This window comes from Budorcas taxicolor, chromosome 5, assembly GCF_023091745.1.
Source record: "Budorcas taxicolor isolate Tak-1 chromosome 5, Takin1.1, whole genome shotgun sequence".
NCBI classification, from domain to species: Eukaryota; Metazoa; Chordata; class Mammalia; order Artiodactyla; family Bovidae; genus Budorcas; species Budorcas taxicolor.
In genome coordinates this window covers 69,639,029-69,658,210 of record NC_068914.1, presented here as the reverse complement: position 1 = coordinate 69,658,210, position 19,182 = coordinate 69,639,029, and the positions used below count along the sequence as shown (strand labels likewise).

General features: G+C 35.1%; 1 protein-coding gene across 1 annotated transcript in view; it reads left to right on the top strand.

Moving 5' to 3' along the window:
* The window catches only part of NR2C1 (nuclear receptor subfamily 2 group C member 1), a 39,043-nt gene that overhangs the window by 13,757 nt on the left and 6,104 nt on the right, over positions 1-19,182 (top strand). The window contains exons 4-11 of the mRNA XM_052639560.1: positions 2,990-3,071; positions 4,626-4,805; positions 6,153-6,300; positions 6,404-6,494; positions 10,372-10,565; positions 11,759-11,924; positions 15,682-15,803; positions 18,054-18,193. Coding sequence (XP_052495520.1) covers positions 2,990-3,071; positions 4,626-4,805; positions 6,153-6,300; positions 6,404-6,494; positions 10,372-10,565; positions 11,759-11,924; positions 15,682-15,803; positions 18,054-18,193 — 1,123 coding nt within the window. The remainder of the gene's footprint in view (positions 1-2,989; positions 3,072-4,625; positions 4,806-6,152; positions 6,301-6,403; positions 6,495-10,371; positions 10,566-11,758; positions 11,925-15,681; positions 15,804-18,053; positions 18,194-19,182) is intronic.

The window sequence follows — 19,182 nt, the reverse complement described above, 5'->3', positions numbered from 1 at the left end:
AAGGAAAAAGCATATCATAAAATGAGTCCTGACATTAAGACTTTATATCCTGCATGTTCAGTAGGAAAAGATCTTGTATAAAATTAGGTGCTACCTTCTCCTATGGGCCACTATACTTTTCCTCACACATCCTCACAGCGTATATTTTGGTGGGTTTTTAGTGGCATATAGTAAGATCCGCTCTGGCTGGTTTGGGCAGGAAGGAATTTAACAAAGAGTGTAGAGAGCTCAAAGTACTGTTAGAAAGGCTGAAGGAACACTTGTAGGTCAGGTTTCCAAGAATAACTATGGGAGCCTGCTTCAGAACTTGATTCTAGGTGACCTGCTTTTGCAGTTAGGAAACTTCCAAATCAGGAGCATCTACAGAATTCTGTAACTGCAGTTTCCAAGACCAAGATGCCTCTGTTGTGAACAAGCAGCTGCCAGATCAAGAAGTCCATATTATAGCTAGCAGCTTTGTGGCCTTTGCTTCCCTTTTGTTATACATCTTCACTAATGTAGTAAGCAGTCTAGCCGATGGGATGCTCTAACACTGGAACTCAGTCAGTAGTGTAAATTAACTTTACATTGTTTTTTATTTTTGCTAGTTATACATTATTCTTCAAAGAGCCAGCTAAGGCTTTTATACAATTATGTAGCTGCTGTTTTTACCACTGGTTGCTATGTTTGAATATAAATACAGTGAACCCTTAAGTTGGCCTCCAGAAGCTTTGGTGAGGGTGCTCACTTAAAATTGGATTCCATATTTTGTGATGAAAAGCTAATCAAGAAAAATTCCTTTTAGAATTGAAAAGCTCCAAATTTGTAAGATACAAAATTATGCCTATATATCCTCATAGATTCTATTATTCTTCCAATTACACAATTTTATATTACTTTTAAAAAAGCTAATGTAGAAAATGGATAAAATATATAAAGTTATTAGAAAGAAGTCACTAAAAAAATGTATGGCATTATCCATACCCTAATTTCTTTATTTTTTTTTTCATAAACAGGCTTGATTTTCTTAAGAACAGTTTTGTATTTACAGAAATACTGAGCATTTAGTATAGAGAGTTCCCATATAATCACCCAACACACAATTACTTATTAACATTCTACATTAGTGTGATATATTTATTATAAATAATGAACCGGTAGTTTTTATACATTAGCTAAATTCCATAGCTTTCCCTAATTCTTACCTAACGTCTGTCTGTTCCAGGATACCAAATTATAGTACATTTGTTGCGTTTCCTTTGACTCCTCTTGTCTGTGACTTTCCTTATATTTGGTGACTTTGATAGTTTTAAGTTATGCTGGTCAGGTATATTATAAATTGCCTTATTGTGGGACTTGGTCTGATGTTTTCTTCATGGTTAGACTGGGGTTGTGGGTTTGGGGGAGTAGTTAGCAGACGTTAAGTGCCGTTTTCATCACATCATTCCAAGGGTACTTCCTATCATCATATTTATGACTGGTGACATCAGTTGGCTGAAAAGGTGTATATCAGATTTCTTTGAAGTTAATCTTTTTCAAAGGTTTTCTTTATTTAAAAAATAAAAATAATATCAGTACTTTGCATCTCTAAGAGCAATGAAAGAAAAACAGGTATAGGATGGAATTCCCCTGGGCCAAGATTTGATTTCTGTTCTAGTGACCTAAGATGGGATGTGGGCAGGCCCATTAACCTCAGTGTCTCTTCCACCCTTAGGAAATTAACAAATAAAAGATTAGCACTGTTTGCAGTAGATATGCTATTTTTAAAAAGATAGATGTTTGTCAGAGATGTTTTCAAAGGATATCTAATGCCAGAAATTGTTTTTAAGTTTTCATTGAAGACTGATTTTTATGGTGATAGAAGAAGAAATTATGCTACTATAACATAGTAAGGGAGAGCTATTTTATTTTTGAAAAAATTTTTTGGCCTTGCTGCATGGCATGCAGGATCTTAGTTACTCATCCAGGGGTCAAACCCAGACCCTCAGCAGTGAAAGCGCAGAGTCCTAACCACTGGACCACCAAGGAATTCGCTGGGACAGCTATTTTAATGACTGTTTAAAGTTTTTAAAATCAGAATTGTTCATGAAGGCATTCACACCCCTAAGAGAAGGAAAAGAGTCAAGGTAGAGGATTATTTTGTGAGCTGTTTTAAAGCAGGGGTAGGTTTTTACCATTTTGAAGCTTGTATTTAATTTGTTCACATTTCAAAAGATTGAAAGAAAATGACAGACTGAAGGATAAACCTAAAAGAAGAAACTAGTATTTCTTTGTATTATATTAGCTGTACCTAGTGATGAGCTCTTAATATAGTTTAAAGAGATTTAGTAATTTGCCCAAGGCCACTCCATCTAGTCCCTAATAATTTGCTGTCATTAACAGACTCCAGAGTCCATGTTCTCAACCTCTGCACCTAACCCAATCCTTAGACAGCTGAATGAAAAGTTTATACCTTTGTACATCAGTCATGTTCCATAGTTAAATGCTTCAACAGATTCCTTTTTTCTTCATAACCTTTTTGTATTTAAAAAAATTAGATTTCTCTTTTTATGCTATTATAGCTTATTTTAGTCATATCATTCTATGGGGAAATGTTCTGAGTTATTCAAAGACAAATGTCACAATAGGACAGATAACTTCTACAGTAATTTGATGTGATCCGTATGAATAGTGAATACTTTATGGGTGAGATACAGTGAAAAATATACTCATGTATTTGTGTGTTTAAGACCCTTTTTACTTTAATGAATTGTTATGGAACAAACCAAAAAGGTATTATTTCTGTCTGTACTTTTTATAACATTGAAGTTTTAATCTTTATGTAAAGAAAATTAAGAATAGTTTAATTGATACATGCATAATAATAGAGTTCAAAGTTTCAGAATAACTTACGAAAAAGAAAGCAAAAAGTAATATGAAAGTTCTTTTAATTTTTTACATAAGAGTATTACTGAGTAACAACAAATTATTGTTTTCTTGTTTGTTTGTTTGTTTGGGGGGGTTTCTTTAGTTCTTAACAGATAATTCTTCCTCAGAACAAGGACCAAATAAGGTTTTTGATCTTTGCGTAGTATGTGGAGACAAAGCATCAGGTAATACTACAAATAACCTGCTATATTTGTTGTGTTGTTAAAATAACTGCCTTACTACTGCATTTCTTCTACTGAAAGTAAAAAGTAAAATAAAGGAACCTGTTGTTTTTATGGTTCATATTTGTAGCCTATGAAATTTAACTGATTTTCCCCCAGAGCTTTTTATTCACCTGAAGGTTTTTTATTTCACTGCAGTTTAATGTGATCTTGCAATGACATAAAATGCATATTTCAAAGAATTATGAAAGGCAGTTTCACTTTTCTGAAAGTAAACTGAACATGTGGAAATTTTTCTGAATGTGAAACCAGTTTTGTCAAAAGTTTTGCTTAAAAATTAGTTGTGATCCTTAATAACATGTAACATTAGATTATTAATCTACCTGTTGAGCCCTGTTCTCATTCTAGGAATACAGAGTAATAGATTACTGAGGTGGAAAAGCTCTGGTGAACCCTGATGAAATGCTCTGCATAGTTGAGCAGACATTTCTCCAAACCTGTTTTTAGTACTCAGGTTTACACCGTTTTAGTTCTGGCCATTGTTCCTTCATGCCCAGAAATACATACCCATATTTATTCATATATATTCACAAGTACCAGTGAGATAAGTTTAAGGGCCCAGCTTGTTTTCCTTCATCATTTTTATCTTTCCCATAGCTTCATTACAAAACTTGTACTAGAGCTTTTCCTGGAGTATGTTCAGTTTGTTAATAGTTTTTATGCGAAGGATATAGTTTGTGAAAATGATTTTATCAAAGTGTAACAGATTTCTCCAGAAATTTAAAGGTGGGACTCACTGTGAGGAAGGATGATTACATTTCAAATACTAACTGACATTATATCCTTTTTTTAGAGCATAGTTTTCAGAATAAAATAGCTTTATAAAGTATATTTTTGTTGTTAAGTTGCTAAGTCATGTCCAGCTCTTTGGACCCCATGGACTGTAGCCCTCCAGGTTCCTCTGTCCATGGGATGTCCCAGGCAAGAATACTAGAGTAGGTTGCTATTTCCTACTCCAAGGGATCTTCTCAACCTGGGCATCAAACCTGCATCTTCTGCATTGGCAGGTGGAGAAGGAAATGGCAACCCACTCCAGTTTTCTTGCCTGGAGAATCCCATGGACGGAGGAGCTTGGTGGGCTACAGTCCACCGGTCACAAAGAGTTGGACACGACTGAGCGACTTCACTTTTCTTTACCACTGAGCCAGCAGGGAAACCCTTAAATAGTACATAATAGAATTGTACTTTGTAAGTGATCTCAGAAGTGAAAGTAGTTTTTATATCGTGGGTTATGGGTGATTTTGTTTCTTCTCTTTCCCAAATTTTCCATGTCATTGTTAAAAGTACTTTACAAAATTTAAAATCTCATATTGTGTAGTATATTTTATCGGAGAATTGTTTGTGTCATTCTCTGGTAGTTCATTAAAAAAAAAATCATGTCATAAATTCAGAAATCTCAGTTTCAGCTCATGCTTTAAGGATAGATGTGGGTGGGCCTACTTCATTTCAGTTCTGAAAAATTGTGACTTTTGTATTTTCTTGAACATTTGTTTCTAGGGCGTCATTATGGAGCAGTAACTTGTGAAGGCTGCAAAGGATTTTTTAAAAGAAGTATCCGAAAAAATTTAGTTTATTCATGTCGAGGATCAAAGGACTGTATTATTAATAAACACCATCGAAATCGCTGTCAATACTGCAGGTTACAAAGATGTATTGCGTTTGGAATGAAACAAGACTGTATGTATTAGCTTTTAAGGAGAAAATACTTTTAAGAATTCAGGCAAACTCCTAGAAATTACACGTTAAAATATGTCAAATATATATGGTTTTTAATTTAAAGTTTTCCAACAAAAATATAGAAATATGTGAATGTGTATTTATATGTTCAGCAGATCTTAACTGAATGCCTATAATGCCAGGCATGTAATTTTAGTTTGGATCTGGTAATAATAATTTTTTTAAAAAAAAGATAATTAGATACCAGTTTAGTGTTTCACCAAACTATTAATACTAAAGTGGTTAATAAGGTAATGACAGTACTAGCTTTTGTCATTACCTTAGTGTTGATTAAGCTCTCATTGTGCTTTACTCTGTGTATAGCATATAAGTAAACTTATTTGTTCTCACATCAGAATTGTCAGTAGATACTACTGTTAGCCATTTTACATTTGTGTGAACAGAGGAAATTTAGAAACTTGCCCAAGGTCACATAACTAATAAGTGGCAGAACTTGGATTTGCATCTTGGCAGTTTTGTTTTTCTCAGAAAATGTACATTTAACAACTTCAGTATACTGTCTCCTAAGTATCATGAAATAAAATGGCTATAAAATTTATTGAAAGTTGCTCAGTCACATCCAACTCCTTGCAACTCCATGGACAGTAGCCCTCCAGGCTCCTCTCTGTCCATGGATTCTCCAGGCCAGAATACTGGAATGGTTAGCCATTCCCTTCTCCAAGGGCTCTTCCCAACCCAGGGATCAAACCCAGGTCTCCCACATTTCAGGCAGATTCTTTACCATCTGAGCTTTACCAGGGAAGGCCATAAAATTTATTACCTCTATTTTTTTTATTAACCTCTATTTTATAAATAAAAACTAAGCAATTGAGTTGCTGCTCAAAAATCTCCTTGCCCTGTACAAATTAAAAAACCAAAAAATTTTAAAAAAAACTCCCTGCCCTTAATTAAAAAAAGATTTGACTTGGGTCTTTTTGTGGTTCACTGTCAGTATTGTCTTCAGTTGTTTAAATACTTTATTTTTTAATACTCTTATGTATATTAGATATGTAAAGGACTCCTAACTTCAGGTTTTCCTTCTTGACAGTGAACTTTTAAAAAGTAGGAATTCTGCATTTCTGCCACAACTAGGGCAGGGAGAGAAAAGAGAACAAGAGAGATGCACAGTGGCCAGTTTTACTATTTGAAGCAACTTCGTTGAACTTAAAAAATAATTTCTAAAGATTGATGGTTATCTTTAGAGTTATGGTAACCATGACTCCCATAACAACATTGCTGACCTAGAGCTTGCATTTTTAATTGCTTATAAATTCTGCATTGTGATATAAATTTGGCACATTTTTGTAGCTGTTCAGTGTGAAAGAAAACCCATTGAAGTATCCAGAGAAAAATCTTCCAACTGTGCTGCTTCAACAGAAAAAATCTACATTCGAAAAGACCTTCGAAGCCCGTTAGCCGCAACTCCAACTTTTGTAACAGATAGTGAAACTGCAAGGTATAGTAAAAAAAAGAAAACAACAGCAACATATATTAAGTAGGTGGTCATTTTTTGTCTTCCCAGTGAAACGAAGGCTAAAATTTGTACTTATTTGTTACAGGTCAGCAGGACTTTTAGATTCAGGAATGTTTGTGAATATTCATCAATCTGGAATAAAAACTGAGTCAACTATGCTGATGACACCAGATAAGGTGTGTTTAGTACAATTAATTTAAAGCTTAAAATTGCTTAAGCTCATAAAAGTTTTCCTTTTTCTCCTCCATCAGTTTGGCCAATTGATTTGGTCCTAAATATTTCAGGTTACAGATTTTTGTTTTTATTTTAATGAAAATTATCAACTGGTAGTATCAAATAACAAAACTAAAAAAATTTGGTAGTGAGTTCAGTGTTCCTTATTTAAGGGAAAATAAGATGAGCAGATTACAGTGCTGATAAGCAGTGGAACACTCTAGTGGAGGAATTTTAGACAAGAGTTAGTTTTATAGAGGATTTGAAGCAGCAAAAAGGAAACAGAGGTTGGGATGGGCCCAGAGTTTGGATTCCCTGTAATGTTCTCGGGTCCTGCTGTCTAGGGTGAGGTGAGCTCACTAAAGCTGGAGCTGGAGGATTATTACTGGTGTATGATAGGTTTCTTTGACAGATGTTTCCTTTAAGTGCAAACTGACTCAAGTTGCAGTTCAGTCTGAAACTGAACTGAAGTGTCTGACTAAAGTGTCTGGATCTTTGCAACCCCATGGACTACAGCACGCCAGGCCTCCCTGTTCATCACCAACTCCCGGAGCTTACTCAAACTCATGTCCATTGAGTTGGTGACTCCATCCAACCATCTCATCCTCTGTCATCCCCTTCTTTTCCCACCTTCAGTCTTTCTCAGCATGAGGGTCTTTTCCAGTGAGTCAGTTCTTCGCATCAGGTGGCCAAAGTATTGGAGCTTCAGCAAGAGTCCTTCCAATGAATATTCAGGACTGATTTCCTTTAGGATGAACTGGTTGGATCTCCTTGCAGTCCAAGGGACTCTCAAGAGTCTTCTCCAACACCACAGTTCAAAAGCATCAGTTCTTTGGCTCTGAGCTTTCTTTATAGTCCAACTCGCACATCCATACATGACTACTGGAAAAACCATAGCTCTGACTAGACGAACCTTTGTTGGCAAAGTAATGTCTCTGCTTTTTGATATGCTGTCGAGGTTGGTCATAGCTTTTCTTCCAAGGAGCAAGTGTCTTTATATTTCATGGCTGTAGTCACCATCTGCAGTGATTTTGGAGCCCAAAAAATAAAGTCTGTCACTGTGTTCATTGTTTCCCCATCTATTGGCCATGAAGTGATGGGACCAGATTCCATGATCTTAGTTTTCTGAATGTTGAGCTTTAAGCCAACTTTTTCACTCTCCCCTTTCATTTTCATCAAGAGGCTCTGTAGTTCTTTGCTTTCTGCCATAAGTGTGGTGTGAAATGGGCCAGGTCACTGGAGCAGCCTCTGTTTTGTGAGTCCTGATAAATTAATTTTATCAGTAGAAATGTTCATTTTTCCGCTAGAACCAACTATAGCTTCAGTGTGGAAAAGTCTTCTGGGTTTCTTTCATCTTAAAAGTCCTCAGATATAGAAATGTATAATAAGTATAAAATTCTTTATATTCCTTTTGTGTTCTCCTACAAACTTTTTAGTGTTAAAATGTTGATATTTAAAATATTTCAGGTGAAGAGAAATTCTTCACGCACCTCACTTAAAACACTGACTTGAATCAAGAGTAGGAACAGAATTGCATGAGCTCTCATGCTATGTATCCAAGTCATCTGGGTCCCCTTAGAGATTTGGAGCAGCTCTTTATTGAGCAAGAGGTCTGAAAGAAAAAAAATTTGCTTGTTTAGATCGAGCATGTGGAATTCCGTAGTGTTTGAAAGCCCCTTATAAGAACTGAAAACAAACATTGTTCCTGAAGGCAGATTTCAGAGAGCCTGTTAACTGGTGTTTCTCTTAACCTATAATGTAATCTGGTTTCATATGCCCTATGAGATTATTTATTCTGTATATGGCCAGATTTGTGTTGTTATTTTTTGTTTGATACTTTAAGGCAATCTTAATTCTTGTGCTCTGGAATCAAATTTCATCTGCCACTTACTAGCTGCATAACCTTGGGCAAGATATTTGACCTTAGTGCTTGAGTGTCCTTCCTCATCTATAAAATAAGGGATAATAAGAGTGTCTGCCTTACAGGTTGGGCTTTAGCATATTGTTATTAATTATGGAGATTTGGTATCTTACCATATATTTTGGAATTACATTCAAGACTTCACTTAGCCTTATCTACATGATTTGTGCTTAGAATGGTAGTTACAACTTCATTGACATATTAACTTCTTTAGGGAAGGAAGAGAACTAAGTTTTGTTGAAAATTTTTGTAATACTTGCCCAGACACTGTACTTCTCTAAATGTCCTTATATTAAATTGTGTTAACAACCTTGTTTGGTTAGTTTCTGACAAATGGTCCCAAAGCTGTCAAGCTACAATGTAAGTCCTTTCCACATTAAGCACCTGTCTAGATAGACATGTTATGAAATGGAAGAGAATATATAAATGTTTTAGTTGAAAATTAAAACACCTAAAAATGTCAGCTCCTTTTACATGTATATATGAAGGCAGGAGCAGGGGTTAGGAGCACAGGCTTTCCTGTCAGACCGATCTGACTTTCCTTCCTGCCTCTACTACTTACTGCTAAAGTGACAATGAGTAATTCTTCTTATCAGTAATACAGGGACAGTGATTCCAATTTCACAGGATTGTTGTGTGGATTACATAAAATACATACAAAGGTCTCAATCATGTAAGAAACTCAGTAACTGGTGGATTGCTCAGTACGTAATTCTGGGACCATACTTTAGTTTGGGGAGAGCACAGAAACTATTTTGTCTATATATTCACTGAAATCAGTTTCACATAAACTAAAGAACTGATATAGAAAAATTCAAGGAAACGTGTATTCTCTTAGGAGTAATCGTTATCACTAAAAAACCATAAAGGTATAATGAAAAATTTTAAATATCTGTGGACCTGTCAGAAGTCATAGAAGGCAAGTGAAGAGCCTTTCATTTGATGAGGGTGGAATGATTTGAGCATTTATGAAAGAATGACTAATGAGTAAAATATATAAAAATATGAATTTAAAATGATACTCAAAATTCACCTTTCATCATAAGTTGCTTGGGCATTGATTCATTGCTCTAAAATTGATAAATAAAAGGAAGAAAAATCAACCATCTATCTGCTTTTTCTGTACAGATTATATTTCTGGGTAGTCAGAGAGTTGAGCAGATTTTCTCATAAAAGAATTGTGGCTAATTCATGCATAAAGAATGTACATGTTAACAAAATAAAAACTGGGGACAAATAGGAAAACATGCAATATATAACAAAAGCCCAGTCTCCTAAATAATGTAGAGGGACTTTCCAGCTACAGAGTGCTTGATGTTTAACACATTTAACACAGTGGCTGGTAAAACTTGGCATCCTGGAAGTCTGTTCAGTAATACACTTTCCTTTTTTTTCTCTATTCCTTAATAAAACATTAATTTTATCCTATGCAACTTTCAGGTTTGCATAATAAGTTTTGAAAATTACAGCAATATCAAAATTTTAATGCTGGAAGATCTTGAAAGCTCATCTAATTTAATATCCTTTTATAGGGAAGGCAACTGTTACGGGACTTACCTGGTAGTCCTGGTTCGATCCCTGGTCAGGGAATTAGATACCACATGCCACAACTAAGATCTGGGGCAGGAAATACCTTTTTAATAAAAGAAAGCAATTGTTATGTGGATAGATAGCCATTATGTACAGTTTTTAGTTTAAAGTCACCTGTGTAAATATTAATATTTCCTAGGAAATGTGCCTGATATTTTTAAACTTGTTCCCTCAAGTTTCTAAAAGCTCAGAGCTCTTTGATTTTACTTTCTAGATTTCATTTATCTTTATATACTTTTCTTTTGGCATTTCACATTCTAGAATTAGATATTTAAGATTGAAATGTTAACTGATACCAATTTGCAGAATTTTAATTTTTTTTTTTAAAGGCTGTATCATGTCAGGGAGATTTAAGTACATTGGCCAGTGTGGTTACATCATTAGCAAACCTTGGAAAAACTAAAGATCCTGCTCCAAATAGTAATGAAGTGTCTATGATTGAAAGCTTAAGCAATGGTGATACTTCTTATACCTCTTTGTGTGAATTTCATCAAGAAATGCAGACTAACGGTGATGTTTCAAGGTAAGATCTGTTTTGATCATGTGTCCCTTTGCCAATTGTCCTTTAGTATCTCTTAAAAAAAATACTGTTATGTTAAATATTATTTACAGAAGTTTCAAATACCAATTATTTCTATTAAACTTAGAAAATTTAAGTCATAAGTAAATTTTCATTGAAAAATTCTATTCACTATAAAATGATGTCCAGCAGGTTACATTGTAAATAATGAGCAATAAGCAAATATGATAAGATTAGAAATGTAGTCATAAAATTCAGGAGTTTTTTTTTTTTTTTTCCCAATAAAGATGATAATTTGGGTCTGATTTTTCAGATGTTTTAGTTGCCAGATTTTATATTCTGTGTATTTAAAGTTTAACATATATCTTACTAGGCAGTCATTTTTCATTTCCTCCACCAATTTCTGGTGATGAAAATAGGTTTTAAAAATTGGGTTGAATCCATTATAGTTTTAAGTTTACACTTCAGGAAACTTGTATCAGAATTCTACTTTTCATTCTTTCGCTATTACGTAGAAACCAGCTTTTTTCAGGCTTTTTTCAGACTCTGTTCCTCTTCTAAAATATTGAGGGAACTGCATTTAAGAATCTCACTAAGTACTTTGTTGAACATGAGGTTTTAAAGAACTGTGGAAGCGCTCTCACTGAAAAATACAGGGAGCTATTTTGACTAGTTATTTGCTAATAATTATTTGCCATCCTAATCTCAGATTCTTATAGTTCAGATATAGCTGTGTTATCATAAGTTTAGAGTATTCTCTGCATTTTAAAATAAAATTGAAAACCTAACTTTGTGTTGTGTAAAATAAAGTCAACTTAAGTTCTTGCCCTTGTTCTTCTAAATAACTTCTGTATGTAAAATAAATGGCCTGATACCTTGTTGTATCAAATATTTAACTTGTAAAAGGAAGCGTAAGAATTTTTCTCCCCTTAAATCATGCAAGTTTTTTAAAAAGACTAATTCTCTGGTAAAATATATTAATAATAAAGTTTTTCCTGCTATACATTTGAAGTTTAATTTGTTACTTTTGGAGAGTGAGTCAGAGACAACACTGATATAGAATGCTCAGTGATATACCAAAGTTCTATTTTCTAAACAGTTTTTAAGGCCTAAATCTTAATTTCCAAATTTTATATAGAATTCTCATTTTATTGTGGAGATTGGCCAAGCTCACAGCTTCTGATGTCTCCTTATAGGGCATTTGACACTCTTGCAAAAGCTTTGAATCCTGGAGAAAGCACAGCCTGTCAGAGCTCAGGAGAGGGCATGGAAGGAAACGTACACCTAATTGCTGGAGACTCAAGCATAAATTACATCGAAAAAGAGGGGCCACTTCTCAGCGATTCACATGTAGCTTTCAGGGTATTTCTATATGTATATATATTTCATAATTTTTATGTTGTGTGACCATTTTGATTTTAATTGTCCTTTCAGAAGTCAAAATATATTTGTTGTGCTTTTAAACTCAGAGATACCCCAAATAGGATTCGAAACAGCAGCTAAAACATAAAATAACAGCTCAATAAAACATCCTGTTTACATAGTACTCATAATATTAATGTGTTTAAGATTATAAAAGCTAGCTTTTAGGACATTTGGACATGATTTTTTTTCTATTAGGCTCTGTTAGACATAGTTTGTTGATGGTAGTGTTCTTAAGTATTGGTGTTCCTCATGTGTGGAATCCACTGGTTTTATTCAGTGCCTAGCTACTACTGCTTTAGTGTAAATTAGTATCCACTACCCAGATTTTCTGCTTTTACCAAGTTAACTACAAAGAACACAATTAATTATATAATGCCTCAGTTAGCTAGCTCTCCGCCTCATTTTAAGAAGGTTAAAACTATTTCATTTTTGGTTTTTAACGTTTTACACTTTAACCATTTGGAGAAGGTACATCTGTAATTTCTTTTTTGCTTCCTTAAATATATTTATGATGAAAACAATACATGTAGAATACTAGAAACAGTACATGTAGAATATTAGAAAATAACATCTGGCATTTGATTTGTCATTCAGATAATATTCGAACTACAGCTATAGGGAGGCTGACCATTGAGACATTGAGACCCTTCGTTAAAATTCTGCTGTTTCGATCCCTCTGTTTATCTTTGCTCTGCCTACCCTGAGGACTGTTAGCAAATCATATGCAAGTGATTGGAAGTGCTTAAGAACTCCTAGTTAGCAGTGCATAGCATAGCAGTCCTGGACTACCTGAGGGTAGTTGCTCGTAACTTTACTGGATATTATAAATTTCCATGGGCTTCTTATGAACATATATACAGTTATCAAATAGATACGTGTGCTACTGGCAGAAATAGTGAACACAAAATAAATCTAACCCTGGCCGGGGACTTCCCTGGTGGTCCAGTGGTTAAGACTCTGCGCTTCCACTGCAGGTTGGTCACGTGGGTTCTGTCCCTTCCTGAAACTAAGATCCCACATGCTGTGCGGTGCAGCCAAAAAAAAAATCTAACACTGATCAAAGCTGCGTATGATAAAATTTATTCCTACAAAATGTGGCTTGGTAGAAATGACTCAGAGAAAAGTCACATTTAAATAATTGTGGCTGTAATTTGATATAGTTGACAAATGTATCAGGGAAACTAGTCTTTATGGAACATTTTACCAAAGTTAATTTACATGAAAAAATCAGAAATGCTTTATTTGTACTTCACAAGAAAAAATGTTATGGGGGCTAGAGGAACAGGCAGTGAAAATAATCAGGGTCATCCTTCAAAAATTTGTTTTGGACAGATGACTTGGGGAAATTAAAACATTTTTCTTTCTAGAATTGGCGTTGATATAATGCTGGAGGTTTATCTTGGCTTTAAGAAAATTATGTATGTAAAACAGATAAATTCTAAGCCATTTTTTCTCTATAAAATAATACAATGTGGCAGTCTTTTGAATAACAGGTTCTAGTGTATATTGCAGGTGGTTTCAGTTTCACGATTAGAGCGACAGAGTTTTCAACATTGCCACCACTATTGTGTAAATCAGGGTGCATCTGTATCTTTTAGCCCTAATATCCAGTTTTTACATATTGTAAGTATTTCATTTGTTTTAGAATGATTTTAAACTACTTAGCAAAGGGTAGTCTTGTTTTTGCACCCTAATCCTACCCTTAAAACTAGTAATCTTTGGTAATTTCCCTGACTTTCCAGGGTTTTTTTTTTTTTTCCCTACTCACCATAGGCAGTATGAAAATGTGTGATAGTTTCCAATTTGTTTTTTATATACTTATGTGTGGAAACAGTTGCATCCTAACAATTAAATTTATGATGCTTAATATCTACTTATTATAATTCTCTTAAGGAATGATATTTTAGTTTATTGCTGTAGTAAACATTTCTCAAACATTTTAAAAATTATCTTTTCACATGTGAAATTCCAGCTGTTGATTGTCCTGTTTTATTACTTGACACCATTTTGTAAGTAGACAAACCACTTATGGCTAACATTGAACAAAGGAAATTAATATTTTTTGCATTTTTAGCTAACATTTCCAGAGAACTTTGGTATCATTTCAATGAAAAGCTTTGATCTGTTTGGCATCATAGATACCTTTGAGAACCCGTTAAAAGCTGTATATTCACTCCCCAGAAAAATGCACATGGGCATTGCCACCTGTCCCCCAGCAGAGGTAGCTACTGTTAACTGTGTGGTGTATCTCCTCCTATCATATATACAATACACATAAAGTGTGTATCTATATACATACACTCTTTTTAACATATATTGGTTCATCAATATTATTTTTCTATTTTTTCTGCTTAGATGTCTGAAATGTCTTTTCTATGCTGTCTCAGTTTATGTTACTAATTTTAATGCCTACTAAGTAGGCATGGATTATTCTTTCCTTAGTGATAGAAATTTGGGTTGTAGCCAGCATTTAGTTTTTCTGTTAAGAGCAGTACTGAAATGGACATCCTTGTATACGCTTTTTTGTGCATATATGCAAGTATCCTTTTGGAATAAAGATTTAGAAATAGCGTTGTTAGGTCATAGGATAAGCTCAGTTTTAAAATGTTGATAGATACAGCCAATTTGCCCTTCATTTGGCCAGTACTCAGTTCCGTGGTGGCTCAGCTGGTGAAGAATCCGCCTGCAATGTGGGAGACCTGGGTTCGATCCCTGGCTTGGGAAGATCTCCTGGAGGAGGGAAAGGCTACCCACTCCAGTATTCTGGCCTAGAGAATTCCGTGGACTGTATAGTCCATGGGGTTGCAAAGAGTCGGACATGACTGAACAACTTTCACCTCACTTCAGTTTTATGTATTTGTTTCCCTATATAATCACCTATGCTTGGTATTACTGATCATTTTAATAATTTTAAAATAGAAGTTTCTTATGGATGAAATTACATTTAATTTATAGCAATAAAAGATCTGTTTAACAAGATTTTCAAAAATGCTTTGATAAGTATTCTGATGTAAGACCTTTATTTCCAACAGTGGTCACGCATTATCTAAGGTCAGCCTGTGACTGTTACGGCCACAGACACGTTTTATTTTTCCTGTAGATTAGATGGTAAGATTTTACGTAGAAGCTACTTTTTGAAAAATTGAAAAAGCAAGTAGTTCTGAGCCCGAATTCCAAATGTTTTCAATGTGTTGAATTGAGCCATGCTCGTTATCTGGGAATGTGCCCTCTACAAATGGCATCAGCAGGTCACTTCACTCATTACTCTCCTATAAGCATTTGAATTTGTTATCCCCATAGCCTAGATGAAAGGGACATTTAACATAAAGGATTGCTTCTTGAATTAAATTTGTTATATAGATACTGTTAGTGAAGAGAGGAAAGGAAAGACTTATTGTTGATATGAAGACAGAAAGTAACTTTTAAAAACACACTGAGATACTGTTGTGGTTGGTATTTGTTAAGTGGAATTCTGCTTTATCTGAATATTGCTTTGTTAGAAACTCTGGTCTTTTCATTTATTCTAAATCCTGTTTTTAGCTGTCACATCCAGTGACTTGGATTATATCAAGATTTGCCTTTTTGGCTAATATGTTAGATAGTTACTTGACATGTTGACAGTTAAGTTTTTCAAAGAGTGCTCCTTTCGAAGTGTCCGATGTGAGATAATTGACCTTATCCCTGTTCACACTAGCTCACCATGCCGTCTCCTATGCCCGAGTACCTGAATGTGCACTACATTGGGGAGTCTGCCTCCAGGCTGCTGTTCTTATCAATGCACTGGGCACTTTCAATTCCTTCCTTCCAGGCTCTAGGGTAAGTGTCTTGAAGTTCTTGAATATTAAGTGTGATTTTGTAGCACAGATGTACATGAGGCAAGAGCTTTTATTTTGGGAGAATTTGATTAAAGGGGGCAAACTGATACAGCATTATAACTTGAAATTTTATATGAAGAATCAGAGTGGGTGGTATTTACTGTGTATTATTTTATGTGGAAGATTATCCATATTTCATAATTTGATGGAGTTAACAGTTTGAATGAAGTCAGTGCACTGGAGCCAGCATTTGTAATAGGCTGTTTTTGATTGGCTTAAATGAGGGAGGCTCTAGATGACTTGGGGTGTTGTTTCTCCCTACCACCACTGTTTCAGTGTCATCTCAGGCTTGCTAATAAGGATCTGAAACTTGCATACACTGAATATGTCTGAAAATAGAAGTAATTGTTTTTTAATCACGGGGTTGGTTGCCCTCTAAAAAGGTAAGAAAATATAAATTAGCCCATAGTACCACTATGATGAGTTAGAAGTTTGGTTGTATCACTGAAGAGCATGTCTGTATTCTGTTTAGATTAGGTGGTAATGGAAAATGGTCTATTATGAGAAATCCAAGCTTTGTTTAAAGTTTTCCAGATTTCTTCATATTGTTTTAAAGTAACTGGTTTGAAGAAGCAAAGAGACTATGGAGAAAGTTAAGCCCATAGTTAGAAAAGTATTGGTCAAGTTGTAGGACCTTATTGTACAACAATGCCAATGTTATTTTCTAACGAAGAGGTATAACACAGGCCATCAAAAACTGACTTTTTAAATCTGTTTACTCTGTTCTTTTTTTGTGTGCTTTGTTCACTGGTTGATTACCTTTGACTTTCCTGTATAAAACTTTAGACTCAGAGTTTTCATTCCAGTCCCTAAGAAAGGAAATGCCAAAGAATGCTCAAATACCTCACAACTGCACTCATCTCACACGCTGGTAAGGTAATGCTCAAAATTCTCCAAGCCAGCCTTCAGCAATACGTGAACCGTGAACTTCCAGATGTTCAAGCTGGATTTAGAAAAGGCAGAGGAACCAGATATCAAATTGCCAACATCTGCTGGATCATCAAAAAAGCAAGAGAGTTCCAGAAGAATATCTATTTCTGCTTTACTGACTATGCCAAAGCCTTTGACTGTGTGGTTCACAATAAACTGGAGAATTCTGAAAGAGATGGGAATACCAGACCACCTGACCTGCCTCTTGAGAAACCTGTATGCAGGTCAGGAAGCAACAGTTAGAACTGGACATGGAACAACAGACTGGTTCCAAATAGGAAAAGGAGTACGTCAAGGCTGTATATTGTCCCCCTGCTTATTTTAACTTATATGCAGAGTACATCATGAGAAACACTGAGCTGGAGGAAGCACAAGCTGGAATCAAGATTGCCGGGAGAAATATCAATAACCTCAGATATGCAGATGACACCACCCTTATGGCAGAAAGTGAAGAATTAAAGAGCCTCTTGATGAAAGTGAAAGAGGAGAGTGAAAAAGTTGGCTTAAAGCTCAACATTGATAAAACGAAGATCATGGCTTCTGGTCCCATCACTTCATGGCAAATAGATGGGGAAACAGTGGCTGACTTTGTCTTTGTGGGCTCCAGAATCACTGCAGATGGTGACTGCAGCCATGAAATTAAAAGACGCCTACTCCTTGGAAGGAAAGTTATGACCAACCTAGACAGCATGTTAAAAAGCAGAGACATTACTTTGCCAACAAAGGTCCATCTAGTCAAGGCTATGTTTTTTCCATTGGTCATGTATGGATGTAAGAGTTGGAATATAAAGAAAGCTGAGTGCTGCAGAATTGATGCTTTTGAACTGTGGTGTTGGAGAAGACTCTTGAGAGTCCCTTGGACTGCAAGGAGATCCAACCAGTCCATTATGAAGGAAATCAGCCCTGGGATTTCTTTGGAAGGAATGATGTTGAAGCTGAAACTCCAATACTTTGGCCACCTCATGCGAAGAGCTGACTCATTTGAAAAGACCCTGATGCTGGGAAAGATTGAGGGAAGCAGGAGAAGGGGACGACAGAGGATGAGATGGTTGGATGGCATCACCGACTCAATGGACATGAGTTTGGGTAGGCTCCGGGAATTGGTGATGGACAGGGAGGCCTGGCGTGCTGTGGTTCATGGGGTCACAAAGAGTCCAACACGACTGAGCGACTGAACTGAACTGAACATTGTATTTTCAAATATATGAGTTAGTTATAAGGTTTCATAAAATGTATTTGATATTTGTTTTTGTTTTTATAGGCAAGAAAACAGCATATCATTGGTGAAAGCTTATTGGAATGAACTTTTTACTCTTGGTCTTGCCCAGTGCTGGCAAGTGATGAATGTCGCAACTATATTAGCAACATTTGTCAACTGTCTTCACAGTAGCCTTCAACAAGGTAAAAAGCACCTTATTTTTCCTTTTCTAGGATATAAGAGGAGACATCGGTTTTATAGTATTACGTTTAAAGTTAAGTATCAAAAGATAAATACCAATATCCTTTTTACCTTACATAATTTTTACATTTTGATAAAATTCATTAATCACCCAAAATAGTTTTAAATGAGAGTACAACAAAACTGAAACAAATGTATTTAAGTGCTATTTCTGATCAGGCCTCATGAATTTTTACACTTCAACATACATACCAAAGAATCCAGGGTACGCTTATATAGAGGTAATCAACTATTTATAAATATAGATTTACCAACTGTTTTTAAACTGCTTTTCTTCATTGTAGCCTTTTGAATCCCAAGGTAGGCTAAACTTTTTTTTTTTTTTAATCAATTCATCAGTATGTATCCTTTCACTTAGACACTACTAAAGAGTCACAGAACAATCCTAATTATCTTTTTCCTTTTGAGGAGACAGGTGGGCAAGCACTGATTTATAAATGTTTTGTTTCAGAATGGCTTGTGACCATCCAAGAAGGTGCCCCTTCATCAAATGGGAAGAACTATTTTTTTTGAGTTCAAGAAAAAATTATAGACAGAGAATTACATTTATTTCCTTTGTATATGCCGCTTCCCATTGTTGGACATTTTCCTTGAACTATCTGCTTCCCCTCCACTTAATGGCAAAGAATAACCTTAAGATCTCATCAGTAGTAGATATGCCAGAAGTCAGTACTACATAAACACAATAAATTTTAAGTTAGAACATACTGTTTTATTCAACTTTTCTTTGGTCTTAACAGGGTTTTTTTGTTGTTGTTGTAGTAGTGTTGGTAACTTAACTGTCTAGATGATTTTGCTCATTTTTCATTTTGTTTATTGATATAAACTTAAATCCTATTACCAAAATTTGAGTCTTTTGTAGTTAGTCTTTATAGCTTATCTTCTCAAAGGTGTATCTTGGAAGGAAGCATTATCTTTAGGGCTTTTTATA